The 17,290-nt window shown below is 41.7% G+C and overlaps 1 protein-coding gene across 1 annotated transcript; it reads right to left on the bottom strand.

Moving 5' to 3' along the window:
- Nucleotides 1-379: 379 nt before the first annotated feature.
- LOC147422259 (uncharacterized) lies at nt 380-868 on the bottom strand. The gene has a single exon (XM_086503575.1). It carries the CDS (start codon nt 866-868, stop codon nt 380-382), a length of 489 nt encoding a protein of 162 aa, XP_086359701.1.
- Nucleotides 869-17,290: the final 16,422 nt, after the last annotated feature.

Below are 17,290 nucleotides of genomic sequence, written 5' to 3'. Positions count from 1 at the left end.
AACATATGAAGTTTATCTACAAACAAGAATATAGTTGCACTCACACATTCATGCGTTGCAAGCTCGTCAATAATGCTATTTCGAAAACCTTTGTAGGGTCGATGATCGTACACAAGACCCTACAATGCTTCTCTCTGCTATTGGAAAACATTTCTCTAATTGCTGCTTGCCATGCTACTGTCCTGTGATTTCCTTCCCACACATAGAACATTCTACCACGCAGTGACTCTAGTTGAGGCTGCAAAGCTAAATCCTCTTCATAATCTTTGTTTATGTCTTTCCAAATAGGGTCCCAAGTGTCAACAATATCGGCTATTTAAAAAAGAAACAAGACTCCAGAAAATGTCAAACAATTAAAAGAAAAACAAAAAAAACCAATTCACAAAATCACTCCAAAATAGTAATGATTACCTGTCAACAATGTTTGTTCCTTTTGACATGTTTGCAGTGAAACAATAAAGGCACCTTTTTCCTTTATGTAACCCTCTCTGGAAAATGCAGCTTTTAATCCAAAAACGTCCGATCTAAGGCCACGGACGCGAGCATATGGAATGAGTCTACACAAAGGCACTAGTGGACACTCAAAACAACTAAAAACCCTTGTGGTTTTGAGAATTTCCTCTCCTCTATCCATATGCAAATGACTATCATCTTCAAAATCAGCAGATGATGCAACCTCAGGTGCAATATGAAATTGAACCAATTCCAAAGCTGCCTCTTGTCTAGCTATTTGAGCATCAACTTCATTCATTGACCCTAAGCCAATGTCAGTACTTTCGCTCTCATAACCAATATTATCATTGTCATCAAAGTCCTCTGTGATTGCCACAGAGCTCACTTGATCACTGCAAATTGGATCAATATCCATAGGTCCTTTTCCTTTTCGACAAGAACTTCTCTCAATTGGAGGACTACAAACATATTTTCACATAAAATAATTAATAACCCTTTCAAAATAACTTTTACCTAAACAATCATAATGAACTATTATTTGTTTGAGGTATAACCAAGTAGGACCATTTTCCTATTAAATCCACAATGTCACCCAATAAGGCACACCTTAAATCAATTCAAAGCTTTCAAACAAGATTAAATAACCAAATTTAAGAATGTCAACTTCCTAGTATAAACTGGATTTGATTAACAATTGCTCATAACAATCTGCTTTTTGGCAAAATCATGACATTTACATCAATTGTCGACACTAGAATAGATATCAATATTTGACAACCAAAGAGAATGTATAATCATAAAAAAACATAGTCGAGAACTTTTGCTTTACTTAAAAAACAAGAAAATTTATCAAATATCCCTCTAATTTCAAAATCTTGCAAAGCACCCCAAAAATTAGGTCATTTTTTTCAAAATGCCCTTCAAATTTATCGAAATATGTGTGACCAATTACATGACAAATTTTGGACAATATTTGAATAACCTAGCCAAAATAGATACAATGGAATTTTCGTAGTTATAGTAAATTTTTATTTAAAAAATCATGCCAAAAAAAAGGCCCCTCACTCGCCCTTGAAGCTGGATAGCTGTCAAAACTGTTCCGCGCCGGCGCGGAACAGTTCCAACAGCTATCCAGCTTCAAGGGCGAATGAGGGGCCTTTTTTTTGCATGATTTTTTAAAAGAAAAATTAGAAAAAAATCCGACCTGCAATTGGTTGGTCGGCGTCGTGGCGGCATTCTGAGGTGTGATCCTTGGTCAAGAGGGGGAACGCAAGCGGTAAGAGTGAGTCCTGCTTGAACTCTGCATTACATAAAGTATTGCGTCACATAACAATATATCAATAATTTATGGAAAAAAACCTTCCAGAGCATTTCCGCTGCTACTCTACATCTTGCATCAGACTAACCGGTTCGTTGCTGCAACCATTCCGCGCCGGCGCGGAATGGTTGCAGTAGGGAACCAGTTATGAAGCTTGTTGTTTTGGGCATGCCGCGGCCGGCAATAGCTTAATAGAGTAGAATTTCATGGATCTCTCACCTGCGGCCTTAACTGCATGATTCTCTCTCACACACACCTGCGGCCCTAATTGCATGAATCTCTCTCAAATGCAACCCTTACCATATAAAATTTCAATAGTCAAGCTTAAGCAAGGCTTTAATAATTAGGTAATACCATTATTTTCAAAAAAAGCGTGCACAGAGCTTTATTGACAGTTGAAAATCGTGCGCAGGCCCTCTTGTGGTTTCCTACTGTAACCATTCCGCGGCGGCGCGGACTGGTTGCAGCAAGAAACTGCCGGGTTGAAAATGGTTGCAGCGCGGATCATTTGCTGCAAGAAAGAGCAAGAAAGGCTGAATAATTTGCTGCAAGAAATGCTGCGTGGAATCATCTGCTGCGCGGAAAGTTTTCTGCAAGAAATGCTGAGAGCTGTAGACCCTAAAACCGGCCTCTGCTACGCAGTGTGCCCCAACCCTGGATCATTGCTAGAACCCTTCCGCGCCGGCGCGGAATGCTTGCAGCAGGGAATTAAGTTGTGGAGAGACTAGGAATACTTGCCTTGGCCACCGGCGGACGACTTGAAATATTCGAAATGACTTCAGCTTCTCTCTCTCTCTTAGAGCTTGAAGAGTATTGCCAACTCCATTCTGTCACAGAATGGCGCTCTCTCTCTCTCTCTCTCTCACTCTCTCTCTCTCACACACACAATAAACCCTGCTTAGCCATGACGAGATGCGCCGCAAGGAAGTATGCCTTTGCTAGGTTTAGACGTTTTTGTGGAGGTTTCACACAACACAAGGTGTGTCCAATAGGACAATCCGTCCACCTGACCATACACAATACAATGATGAGCTTGCCTCGATTGAAAAAAGATCGAGTAAGATTGATAAGTATTTATCGAGGACAATAATCACTTTGTCTTTATTTTCACGTGCTAGAGGAAAATATTTTATATAGACCTATTCACGAGACCCGTTTTGTTAAAAAGAAAACCGAGGTCTAGTGTATTTTAACCGGTTGAAATCCTACAATCCCAGTTAAGTTTTGAGCTTGCCTTGAAGAAAACCGTGAAATTTTCACAGGTTTGTGTAATTACTGGCATAAGCTTCAAATTTTGACAAAAAATAGGGGGAATTTCAAGTGTGTCCTTATTTGGTTAGGACCTATGTTTTTTTCTTGACCTGGTCGAGACATGAAGACACTGACAACGACTCTATTACCAAAGATGATTATCATTACAAAATTTTTTTGTGCTCATATAAAAAACAAACGCCGCCTGTAATATTTATGACATTATTAATTATTTGAAATAATACCTTTTATAGTGGCGAGTATTTTTCTTACTTTAATCTACATATATTCTATCTATTGGGCCTGCATGACATACTTTACATATGTATCTTACAAGACATATCTTCTATTAGCAATGAGCAGACACATTACAATCTACGGACCCCAACGAGGTCAAAAGCTTGTTCTTCTATTTGACAGTCGGTTTCAAGAGATCAAGGTTGACACTCTAAAACAACATTTTGATATCCCAAGTGGACATTTTTCTCTGTGTCCCCTAACATTGTCTGGAGATAATGGTCATCTTCAACGTGGAGAGAACAATGTTGGTGAGCCAATTTACACCCTTGACCACGAAGTTTCACAGTTCTACAAGATTCTTGCCACCGCTGATTTATTTCCTAATGTTGCTGGTTCAAAAAATTCACCTATAGTTATCAAAGAGCAAAGTACCGACTTGGGGCGTCCATGTGCGAGTGTTATTGACATAATCAGAACCCTACCATTACAAACAAACCTTTTAGTGGCCTTGAGTCAAGTTCAGAATGTTATGCAAGTGTCGGAGATCCCATGTCAATATGATGGGTATGTTGCTTTTGAGCTGCCACCACAAGGTGAAAGCTCAAGTATGAACGGTATGGAACAACGTTTTGATGGGCATTCTTGGGTGGAATATGTGACATGCAGTAGTGATTTGTTCAAAGGTGTTGTGCGCTTTAGTAGATGTTGTGGCCATTTGCGATGTGTTAATCTTGATTGTAGTTATCAATTGAGAACAAAACTTCCAAATGAGAGTCAGTGGAAGGGACGATTGTCACGAGCACCTCAACGGGGATTAATTGGAGCTGAATTTGGCAAGCTTCTATGTGTCCATTGTCATCAGATGCCAGAATGTGTAAATACTTGTGCTGCAGTCATTTATTACTGCATCCCAATTGAAAAGGAAATTGTGACTAGATGTGCAAATCATCTTGGTTATCACAAGCATCCAGTGGCCGAGGGAAAAAGTAGAGCTACAGACAAAGTTATTTCCAGAGCTTTGATTGTACGGGTGGCTTTAGATCCTTTGACTACAGCCAAACAGTTGGAGAGAGTAACAATAGAAGAAATTGTAATGGATAGTCTCATGGGCCTAAGTTCCTCTAAGAATACTCCCTTAGCCAAAGATGAATTTGCTAGGTTCCTTGACACTGTGACTCCACTCTCTAATAAGCGTCGTGTGCAACAGAGTTTGGAAACAACCAAAAAATCCAAAGGTATCACTTCAATGGGATTTGAGTCCATATTGAAATTAAAGAGCAATAGCCGATACCCATACCTGCATAGTGTTCTATTTCCAGGTCAGTTAGAAGCCAAGCAACAACCTCACGTTTTCAAAATGTCTACAATGGGTCCTGGTAGTGGGGTGGACTTGGTGAATCGTATGCGTCCCGAAGGTAAATTGCAGGATATGTGGGTGCACTTTGACCATGTGCATAGAGTGGATGGATGGCCTACTATGTCAGCACATGTATATGGTCCATATGTTCGAGAACTTTTAACATTTGCAATATGTGAATTTACAGTTGAAAATAAACATGCACAGATGGAGTTTTGGAGAATTCTTAACAAGGTGGTGATGGATCTGGGATTTGAGAAACCAGAGTTTAGAGGTTTCATGGCAGATGAAGCTAATGCAAATTGGATTGTTGTTCGTACTGTTTACTTTGGCGGTGCAAATAAGAAAATGCCTGAAAAAGAAAGATCATGTGTGTTCCATTGGGAGCAAAGTATGGTTAGGCATACTTCAAAGTGTATACGTCCCTCTTACCAAGAAGAGCACAAACTTAAATGCCGACAGTGGATGCATGCCTCCACAGAGAATGCTGCAAATGTTTGTAAAGAGGAGCTTAGACAATTTTGGCGGGCTGGGCATGCCATTGAGTCAGAGATTCCATCATTAGAGACATGGTTGTCTTGGTGGGATGTAAGAGTCTCTCACTGGGGAGATAGATTTGTTTGTCAAGATGTAGCAGGTGCTTTTGTGCCAAGAACCAATCTTGCTAAGGCAAAACATGCAAGCATACGTGCAGCTATTGGATACAAGTCTAGTATTGGTTTGTATGAAGCAACATGTGCAGATATGGCTCTAGCTGTGTTGCAAAGTGTTAGGTACAATGCATACCTTAAAGGGATTAACACATGCACTGGACCAGGGGTGGCAGATTTGGCTACAAGGTTTATGAGTCAGCAAGCTGCTGGTGGGTCAGGTAAGAAGCTTATAGACCTAGCACATTCTTCTTTGTAGGAGATGCGCATGCCAAGTCCTAAGACAAATAGAGATTCAATGAGGGAAAAGAGTGTTCGAAGATCTAGACCAATATTGGAGGACCCTAATGAAATACTAGAAGATGACAGTCACAGACCTGAGTATGTGACAGTCACAACGGCGAATGGGCTACGTAGGCAGAACCAGGATTCCACAACTCCCCTTATGTGGTTAGAGCAAAAAGTGTCTCGGACTGTGTGGGCAATTAGGCGTACTGAGCCTGGGAGAAAAATGACATGCTTTGGTGTCCTTTCAGATCATAGTACAAGATGTGGGAGGTTTATTACTGAAATGGCACCTTCAGTGAAACACGGAGTTCCTACACCAAGCTTTTGGGGAAGGCAAAAATATCCTGCAAGAGGATCCAATTCGAGAGGCATTGTCGAGGGGTTTGTATGGTTCTGCAACAGTAGTAACACTCATACCTGGAATGTGGATGACCTGATTGTTGGTCCTCCAGGACCTGCACCTGGGACTTGGATTGTGGCAGAGGGCACTAATCTGCAACCATCTGAAGTTGAAATGTTATTGAACAATGGGTTTGTTCTTAAAGAAGCACATGCAAATGCTAAGTGCAGCCGCAATGTTAGAACATGTGTTAGCACACCGAGTTCATTTCGTCCAAAATATAGGGATGGAAAACTTGTTAGATGGAGATCAAAACTTACAAGAGATTTTCAAGATAGGATTGCGCAGGGACGAACAATGGCAGCCAAATTAGTAAGGGAGGTAATCGTGGTCCCCAATGTATCACATGTGTTTCATGTTAGTACAAATGGGTCAGTGGAGAAAGGTCTTACGTATGTTGTCACACTTGCAGACTTCCCTCGATGCTCGTGTGAGGATTTTCAAAGACGTGATAGCAAACGTGTAGCATACGTGCCTTGCAAGCACATCTACTTTGTGTTTTTTAGAATATTGGGTTTGGACTCCATTGCCCATGAGTTTGTGCATCAATCTGCACTTACAAAAGTAGAGTTGTTCCAAGCTTTGGGAGGTTCTCGAATAGCATCATAGGTTATGTAGTTCATGTGTCGACTTTTTTGGGAGATGTACATGCCAAATTTTTGGTGGACTATTTTGGAGAGGATTACCTAGAATTGCGCTACGTTATGTGTCGAGTATACAATTTTATAAATTTTATGAATAATTCTGAAATCTAACTTTGTGTCCATCCATCGGTTCATGAATTTGTGGTACTAAAAATAACATGCATGGGATAATTATTTTCTTTCACAATTGTTGCTCTTGTGCAAATTTACCCTCGAACTTGCTCGGAATGTGCCTTCGCTCGATTTTTTTTGCTCAGTGATTAGAAAGCCTCCATTGAAGCAGGAACACAACGCTTGTGCTTTTCTTCGATATGAAGAACCTCTACATCACAATATTTAGGAGATGAATCTAATGTGAGGCGTTGATCCAAGTTCATGGCCTTCTCTTTAACTTGTAAAAGAGGAAAATACTTCTTGTTATGTTGGTCCAAAATACATCTGAAACACAAATTGTGTTTCTTTGCATGCTCAAAATCAGCAGTGTTGAGAGATCCACGTGGAGTATCTCGTGATTGCTTAGGCTTCTTAGCCTCTTGTGGGCATGGAGAGGTATACTGTCTCTTATTCCTTTTGGAACATATGGGAGATCAACCTCACCATTGGCTCTTAGCCACATTTCTATTAGCAAAATTATTCTTAGAGTAGGGAACATGTTCCTTTCTCTCTTGGTCATCATCATATCTTTGGGCATGACTGATGGCTTCTTCCAAAGTTTTTGGATGCTGGGTCACGACATGAAGACGATAGTCTTTGTCAAGACCCTTATTAAAACCCTGTATCTTTTGGAACTCATCTAGACCTTCTAGTTTCAATATGATTTCTTGATACTTTGAAAGGTACTATGCAAGAGAGAGTCTAGACATGCGGCATACATCCTATGCTAACCAATTATTATCTTCTTCATTGGAGTCCAAAAACTTTTTGGAGAAAGAAGCTTGAAACGTAGCCCAAGACAGAGGACGAGCATCTATTGGAAATGTCATCCACCACTTATAAGCCTTGACTTAAAGAGATGAACTTGTTTCCATAGACGTTGGTACAACCAAAGTGTCTCAACCATAGAAGATGTCATGGGCAGATATGTGCAAGCTATCAGAAGCAATGCAAAAGGCTGAAGCAGCTAGGAAGATCATGGGCTGACAGTTAGCTGCGGAGGTGTATGACTGATGCGGCTTATAGGCCAAGAAAGGCTCCAGAAGGGGTTAATTTGGGTAGCACGTGAAGGTGATGCAAGGTGCAAATTTTGGATCCAAGCATGTAGAGCTTGAAGCGTTGAAGGAGCAGGTCCAGATGGCTAACGAAGGTACAAAGCCCAAGATATTAAAGGTTGAAGGTTCAGTGTGTTGCAGATTCTTACCAGACATGGCAGCTGGGGATAGGTGGTCCAAGTGGAAGTCGGGGTATAGATGTGTAGTGTTCTATCTATGGAGCCTACCCGTCTTTTTAGGTTGCAGATAGGAGCTACGGATTGCATTTTATTGCCAATTGAAGTTTTGCCGGGGGCTAGGTTGGTGCCCACCTGACCACATGGGGAGGTGTGCCATCTGACGTCTTTTGAGCCTCAACAAGGTTCTAGAGTAGGGTATGTATCATACAGAGCTAGCAAGAATTGACTCCACATCAAACGGAGCCCGAAGAGGAAAGATTCAAAAGTCTGAAGATTGAGTGCCTATTTCCGAAGTTGATTGTAGATGAAAATTGGCATTTTTATGGCCTCGGTTTGAGGGCTCAGGTAATTGCAAAGTGAGGCAAAGTCGGTGGTAGTTGGAGTCAGCTTAGTGGGTTATTAGCACAACTTTGCAGCTGGATGATCAGATCGTCAGTGAACAGTTGGCAAGGAGTGCAAAAGGTTGGAGTTTTATTCCATCAAATGGGATGTTTTTTGGAAAAAAAAAGGGGACGCAGTCAAACCTTTTAAAAGCCTTAGAAGACTTGGGCCTTGTGGTGCTGCCACATGGCGGAAGGCAATCCCACATACGCGAGCTAGAAGCCGGGTGCCGGGGTATTAATCCCAAGGAGGGGTGCCCATTTGAAGTGTGTGAAGGGAGAGTGTGCTCCTTGGCAATGGCGTGTTGGCAGATGGCTCTGCACAAGTGGAAATTGGCGTCGGTTTTGGCCGAAGTAGGTGATGGCAGTGCCCATGGGGCGCTGCAGTTGGTGGCGTGCACTGACGACCGCTGGGTGGCGGTTGCTGGACAGTGATGATGTGGTGGCCCTTAAGGGCTTGTGCCCGCGCCCCATGGGGAAGATGTTTTTTTGAGGGCAAGTGCCCCCCCCCCCCCCCCCCCCCAAAAAAAGCGATTTCACTACTGTTCGACAAGGGGAGGGGTCCCACGATGGAAGGAGAAGTAGCCCGATGCCAGTCAAGGGCAATACAAGGGGAGGATCTCACGGCCGGTGGACAACAAGGGAGTTGGGAAAGAGCAAGAGAGAGGGAGTTTGAAAGCTTCAAGGGGCATGGCCAAGAGTCCTATCCCGCCAGCCACAAAAATCAAGGGAAGAGAGAGGGAACCTATCTGCGAGGTGTTCAAAATGCAAGTACAAGTGTAGGTGTGGCCGAGTTGGCCGGACAATAGACAAATGTGTGCACCATGCAAGAGTTACCAAAGATAGACTATGCCAAGTAGTGGTAGTGCAAAGGAAATTCCAAATGAAGCTGCAAGTGAAGTGCACGAGATATGAACTTAGCCATTATTTCTTCTTTAGGTCTCCTAGACACACCCATATAAAAGTAGGTACACATTCACTTTCTAGGGTCTTTGACAAATGTTAGTTTTTTGCCAAAGTCTTTTTGGCCATGATGCTCCTTGGCCTGTGTAGGCTTTGAGGAATTGTCTTTTTGCCGAGGTTGTGCCCGCACAGGATTGGTTGTACATGGTGTTGTTTATGCAAGAGGACCATTTTATACGGTTTTGGGCATTATTCCCCCTTCCCCCTTCTCTTCTTTGCTTGTGCGCGTATGGTTCTGGTCGTGTGTCGGCGTGTGTGGCCCCTGAAGTTGGTTCTGCAAAGAGAGTTAGAGAGAGGCTGTGTGGTTGTGGAAGGCTAGGAATTGAGCAGAGCGGAGAGACTCAGTCTGTCTGGTGCATTGAAAGGGGTGTCTATGTATGGTTGTGTGCAAGCAGTGGTTTTCTTGTGGGTAGTGTCGAATTTTGAAGGTAAACTCTAGTGGATCGGTGCGCTGTGTATACCCTAGGTGATATGAGGCATTGTGTTGTGTGCTGGGTATGTTCCCCTTTCCCTCTCTCCACCGTCATTATATCCGGGGTGTGTCTCAATCCTTGTTGCTATCACGCGCTTCCCCATGAAACTCAGGAATTGTGATATTCTTAAGAAATGCACTGCTACCTTCTGCATCTTCTGAAGCACTTGTCTCTTGGACTCCTTGAGTCGTGTGAGCTTGGTTTACTTGAACCGTGCCACTTGTGGCTCCTTGAGCCGTTTGTGAATTCATAAATTTCACAAGTAGCTCAGTAAGATTTGTAGCATTTTCATTGAGTGCAAAAAGGTTGTGTTCAAGTACGCTTTGGCAAATTTTCAAAGTATTGAAAGCAGCCATATCTACAAGGCCATGATTTCCTAGATCATCATTGTCATGCATATTAGTGTCCATAGCACCCGTGGTGCCTTGCTTTTGATCTACGTGCTCAAAATCAAAAGTGTATGTACGTGGGATATCCTCACTGGCCATGGTAAACACACAGTAATGTAAAGAGAGAAAAAACGTCAACTTGTACCTTGTAAATCTTGAAGTCTTTGTGTTTTTAATGCTCGGAGATTGACGTCGCATATGAGCATCGCCTTGCAAAAATTGTAGCGCTTCACGCTGTCAAAGAGTTGGCGGTCTTGCTAGGAAGGCACTGGGCCTCTAGCTGTGAGGGTTTGTGGGGAGACTGTGTAGCTTTTCACTTAAGCAAGCTTAGTGTTTGTAGCAAATACATTGTGTGTAGCCATTGGAATCTCACACGCAGACACACACATACGCACATCTGAAACCCTCAAAACAAAACAAAGATAAAAACATCAAGGCTTTGATCGTATCTAATCAAAGGTAGGATGAAAGGGTTCACTGATGCATTTACAATAGCAAGTCGTTGTGCTCCAAATAGACTGCGAATGGTTCTTTGAAACTGTAACTTAGTGCTTACAAAGATGTAGATATTTTGCCTAGCGATAGGAATGAGCCGTGTATACAAGTCTTCTTGGTTCATATTAATATTAAGAAAGCACGACTCAACCCCTAGAGGAGAATAAATATGTGCACATCGAAAGAATTAGAGTAGTCTAGTAGTGGCAAAATAAGAGGATGTGGAGAAAGAAGAATCTCTTGCAGTCTTTCCGGCCCAAAGAGAAACACAATTCTCTGTTGGAAGTGGATTTTATGGCTAATACAAACGTTAATTCTAATATGTTGCACAAAATGAAAGGGTTAAAAATTTACACCATCGGGGTTATTCATCTAAGAAAGCTCAGAAAGCAGTCCAAACAATGGAGGAAAGAGATAAGAGAGACAATCAACACACAAAGACCCACACAAGCTTAATCCAAAGAAGTGAAGCACACCTTAAGACTTGTGATATTGTAGCCAACTTGATGAAGTAGATGATGCGTAGTAGTCCCCAACACCGTTTGCAAGCCATCAACAAATGCGTCTTTATTGAAGAAAGAAGGTTACATAGAGTGTATGAGTTTTACAAGTGAGGAGATAGAAGGCTTGCGGCATGAAGTAGCAAGCTCAAGATGTGTTGGGCTGAGATTGAGAGAGAGTTTTCCTCACGGAGATGGCTAGGAGGTTGGGTGATTGCTTGATAGAGTGGCTTGACTATGGGGATTGCTTGAGCGCTTGGTTGCTTGATGGTTTGCTTGATGCCCGAGTGAGGAGCAAGAGGCTCTTTGTATACGTGAGGTTGCCTCTTGAAGAAGATATTTGCTTAGAAATATCCCAGGAATTTTTGTGACAAGTGTCTCCCTTTTCAAAAATATCTTGAAATTATCTTCAAAGTTTCTAGATCTTTCTCATCAAGAAATATCTAGAGGTTTTTCTAGATCTTTCTCTTCAAGAAATATCTAGAGGTTCTTCTAGATCTTTCTCTTCAAGAAATATCTAGAGGTTCTTCTAGATCTTTCTCTTTAAGAATTATTAGAGGTTCTTCTAGATTTTTCTCCAAATATCTTCTTCTTGCCGCCATAAGCCTCCAAGAGTAGCTTTATAAAAAATTGAGAGAGAGCTTGGCATACATCATGGATGACATCAAACAAACTCGTTACCACTTTTCTAAGGGATTTTTCTAGGTCCATAATCACTCCAAAGTTCACCTACTATGTGTAGAATGACACCTCATGGGGTATACTATGACTAAGGCCACTTTTGGCCATGCTATACATGTCATATGCCACTTAGGATGCCTAGTAGATAGGAGCTAAGTTTTATAGGCTCATTTTATCATGGCTCCAAGAGGACGTTCATAAAGAAGCCCGGGATCGAAGCCCATTCCCAACAAGAGTGACTCATCAGACTTCGACTAGCTTTTTGTATGCTAAATAGAAAATGCATATACTTATGCACACTTAAGGTATACACATAAAATCCATAATATTGTAGGGCTTAGCTTGCGTTCCCACTATGCACGTGCCACGGCATGACATCCACCCCCTCTAAACCTGCACATCCTCCGGTATGTGCCACAGCCAATGTTTACAGGTTCGACTCTCTTGAAGTTTTTTCTTCTTTATCTTGACTGGGTGATTCCAAACCTTCATTCTTGCTTACTTGATCAGCTGGATGACTATCTTCTCTTCTTTTGAATACCTTGATTCTCTTTTCTACAATGGGTATCTTTATCTTTGTTCCATCCAATTCAGCCAGGGTGTAAGTGGAATTGTCATGTACGTACTTGACTATATACGGTCCAAACCATCTTTTTGAAACCTTTCGCATGACAATATGCTGGTTATCAAGACTATTGTCATACACTAAAACCCAATCTTCTTGCTTAATTACCTTCCTTCTTAGCCTGTGTCGTCTATCAAAGTAGTCCTTGCTTTTCAACCTGGAATTCTTCAATCTTTCTTTTGCAACCTCAATGTCTTCAGGCCTTCTTTCTAGCTGTCTTATACGCAAGGCAAGGAGATCTTCTCTGCTAAGCCCATCTTGCCAAGGTAGCACATTCCATGTGGGAATGGTCTCTTCAATGGGCATTACAGGCTTTTGACCATACATCAATTCTGCAAGCATGTAGCCAGTTACTGAGCTGTGTGTCGTGCGATCAGCCCACAGAGCATATGGCAATAGTTTTGGCCACTCAGTAATTCTCCCTTCACAATCTTTAGCCAAGGCTTTGATGATTGGTGGATGCCCTCTTTCACTTTGTCCGTTTCCTTCCGGATTGTAAGCGGTGGTAAGGGAAAGCTTGATTCCTATCCTGGAAAAGAATTCCCTTGCTTCCTCGGCATCCATCTCTCCTCTGTCTGCAGTTATCTTTCCCACACAACCATAGCGGCAGATTAGATCCTCAAGGAGAAATTTACATACTGTCTCTGTAGTCTTTGTCCTTAAAGCTCGCCCTTCAACCTGATTAGTCAAGTCTTCTCTTGCAAGAACCAAATACCTCATCTGCCAGAGTCCTAAAGGCATGGTGACTAGATCCACAACCCATTTGTAATGCATGGCTAGTGGATAAGTAGGATGTAATCCATCATGATGTCAGACATTTGAATACATTTGACAAGTTACACGTGATTCCACAAAGTGGGATACATTCTTGTACATACCTTTCCACCAATACCTTTCCTTTAGCTTTGAAAAGGTTGCCCACACACCACGGTGTCCAGCCCATAGGTTCTCATGAAACTCTTGCATGAGCTTTACTTGACTCTGTTTGTTACATACTACCCTTTGTAGTCTAGCACCCTTCTGTTTTGGATGTTTCCATAAGTAACCATCCTGCAGAAAGTACCCATATGCTTTTCTGCATATCCTCTTAAACTCATGCTTAGACCAATCACCCTATTTTGTTAAAGTACTCAAATAACGACCAATAAGCAACCAATCTCCTTCATACCCATCTTCCAAAAACAACTCAAGTGCACTAGGTGTGCCAACATCATTATGCTCAACATGATTAATGGAGTAGAACTTTGTGCCTACATTTTCACTATCATCTACCATGTCTTTCACATCCTCATACCTTGCCCTTGACAGCATATCCGCTACCAGGTTGTCTTTTCTTGCAATATGCTTGAACTGACGATTCAAGGACTTAATGTAGGCAATCCATCTTAGCATGGCAATGTCGGGTGTTGAGCAGATTGTAACCATTCCAAGGAGTGGCAGACAATCTGTTTCCACAACTACATATGCTCCAATCAAGTACTCCTTTTCACACTTTAGTTTTGTAACCATGCCCCACAACTCCCGTTTTACTTGCGGGTAGTTCCTTTGTCGAGTACTTAGAACCTTGGCTCCAAACCTTACCATATACCTATGTCCCTCTTCATCATCCTGCCCTATTGCCCATCCAATTCCTGTCGGACTCGTATCCATTGTCAATATTACTGGCTTTCCACACTCATAGTTTACCTTTCTTAAAGTTGGTGCTTGTTGTAGAAAATCCTTTAGCTTTCTCATAGCCCTTGCTTGTGCATCTCCCCAATGAAACTTTTGGTTTTTCCTTAACAACTGATACAAAGGATCTGCTATATGTGCATAATGTGCAATCCATATAACAAAAAACACACATGCACCAAGAAATCTGCGAACTTCACTCACAGATATGCATACCTCTTTCATCTTTTGAATTGCATCAATTTTTGCTAGACAAGGTCGTATCCCATTGGGGCCACACATGTGCCCAACAATCAACACCTCTTTCACTCCAAACACAGACTTCTGTCCTGAGAGGGTAAGGTTCACCTCTTCTAGTCTGGATAGGATCTTGTCACAATCATTTATGTGTTGTGCCACAAAGTTGCGGCACCCCTTAGAATCCAAAGCTTCATCTTTATTACTTTCTTCACATCTTTTGATAGGAACATCATCAAGAAAAGGCATAGTTACTTGGGGAATAAAGTCACGTAAGACCTTATTCATACCATTCATCATATGTGCAACCGAATTGGTTTCTCCCTGTGGTAAGGTACACATCCTCACCAAACCCAAAGGTGTTCTCATGGTAGTCAAATCCTTGATTTCCATTGCTAGTTGGAATTGATCATACCCTGAGTACAAATCTCCCATAGAATATATTGCCCTTCCTGCAAATGATTTTGCAAACTCATCCACAATTGGCCCTATACCCATATTCCTGATTGTGACTTTGTTGACCGGCTGCATATCTTGGATGAAGCGCAAAGCTCCATTCTTCTTTGGTATTGTGAACCACCTGTTTGAGTATGGAGCACATGAAGGCTCCAAAATACCCATCTTGATCTTCTCATTTAGCAACTCAATAAACTTTGGTAAGTGAGCCTTTGGAACTGGTATTGGCCGTAAGTTCCAAGGTACATGAGGGATGGTAAAGATCACCATACGAGAAACAATGGTAGGATCTACACATCCTATCTCATGTGGCTCAAATGCAAATTCTTTTCCATGTTTAGAGAGCATCTCTTCAAAACATTCCCTTTCAACTTGTGTCAAGGAATCCTCATTCCCAATCTTCAATTGCTTTAGAGACTCCTTTGTAAACCTGTGTCCAATCCCTTTTGGATTTCTGAGACTAGGTTGCAAAGAAGCCTGTTCTAGCTTTTCCTTGCAGTCCTTTGGCAAAGGAAGTGCCACTGGTTTTACCTTCTTTTCCACAGTCTTGTACTTGGTGTCCACCTTTACTTCATGTTTTTGCTTTCTATCCTCCTGTTCCTTTTGAAATGCCTCAATCACATTGTACATTTCAAGTGAGCACACTTTTACTATCTCATTTTGGTCATGTGAAGGAAAATCTACTATAGACTGCAGATCCTGTAATGTGTCCACGAAAGAAAACTCCTCAAACATACCTGTTATGTTTTCATTGTTACCTAGTAGACCATGCTCTTTCCACTCCTTTTGTAGACTATGTATATGTTTGCGGGAACCTCGACTCAAGTTCTCACATTTTAGAAAAGAGACATATCCATATTCTGTTAGACCTGTAAAACCTGTACAGAAATCCTCCTTATATGAGAACATTTCCCTTTTTGTACCATCGTAATCCCGCTCTACAATGGTACCTGGCCAAACCCCATTCTCTCTCGATGATCATAAAACTTTTTACTCAATGTGGGTAATGGGCGCTCTCGAAGACTGTCACAATTTCTTTCATGGTTCACACAGATAGTGAGAAATTGAACAGCACGTTTTCCATGTTTACTTCTTATCCTAGCATAAGAAGAACCATCATCCATTACCTTTGTTTCCATTCTAACCCCTACAATGTAGGGTTGTCCAAGGATGAGATCATAAGAAGATGTGTCCTGTACAAAGAAATTCTGCTCTTCCTTTACATCTCCAATAGTCACTTTCACACTAGGACAAGCTGCATATAACTCACCTGATGAATTATTTGCTACCTTAACCATCCATCCATGATCTGTGTCCATTGGTAATTTTCACTTGTTGAATAAGCTCTTTGACATTATGTTTATTTCTAAACCATGATCAATTAAGGCAACAAATGGCTCTTCAAGATCACCCACCTTGACCATTGTCTCTGTCGTAGCTCTTGCCCAATGTTTCCTGGAAAAGTGACTTCTTGGAATGGCTTCGTACTCCTCATCTCCATTTGAAATTGTACTTTCTTTGCTTTTCCAGAAGAATGGTAGCACCCTACAACATCCTCATCATGCTCTCTGTCTTCTACCTGTATTACCTGTGTCTTTAAGCTTTCTCCTTCAGATTGTGGGCGAATGGTGTCAACAAGAGTTTGCCTCTTCCTTTTGATGATATCAATGATCTCCTCGTGAAACTCGCGCTTGGCTATGCCAAGGACCTCCCCCAAGGTAAACTCTATTTTGCTATTCAAAATTCTTTCTTCTAGAACTTTCTTTAAGTCTGTAGCAGCCTCAATATCAGACTGTAACTTATAAGTTGGAGTTTTAGGCTTACCTTTTGATGACTCCTTTTTCCTCCCAATTGTACTTTCTTCCATAGTCACTTGAGGTGAGGGTGCTTCCTGTGTTGTAGGCGCTCGAGGAGGTATTGTATCGCTTCTTCTAGTGATTCTTTTTTATGGTCCTTCATCACCACTCTCTTGCCTGCGCTTTTCTTCCACAAAAAATTCGCTGTTTTGACATTTTGCAATATAGGCATGCACTGACAAGGAGTCCACAGGGTCATTCCATCCTGTTTCTAGACGAATACAGTCACCTGCTTCATGTAGGACTTCTCTTGTAAGATTTCCTTTCCTTGCTAGCTCCATAGCACTTGGCCACAGCTTACCATTTTCTTCAAAACTCCTCAATGGTTCAATATTGACTGTATAAGTAGATGCCTCAGATGCAGAGATGGCATGGGTAGTGGCCATATCCTCTACCAGACTCTGCATTCCTCCTTTCCCAAAGTTAGTCCTTAAGGGTAAACCTGTCTCCCTTACGTGAATCTTCCCATCATTGAAGAAGACAAGATCTTTTCTCAAAGCTTCACTGAAGCTTTCACATTCTCTCCTAGCATGCTCTGTGTTGTCACACCATATGCATCTATGAACAAAACCTTCT

This window comes from Adiantum capillus-veneris, chromosome 27 (assembly GCF_014529385.1).
Source record: "Adiantum capillus-veneris isolate H3 chromosome 27, ASM1452938v2, whole genome shotgun sequence".
Taxonomy (NCBI): Eukaryota; Viridiplantae; Streptophyta; class Polypodiopsida; order Polypodiales; family Pteridaceae; genus Adiantum; species Adiantum capillus-veneris.
This window is presented reverse-complemented; position numbering and strand designations above follow the sequence as displayed.

Coding starts and splice junctions, on each gene's coding strand:
- LOC147422259 (XM_086503575.1), bottom strand. CDS start 868: ATGGATATTGATCCAATTTGCAGTGATCAAGTGAGCTCTGTGGCAATC.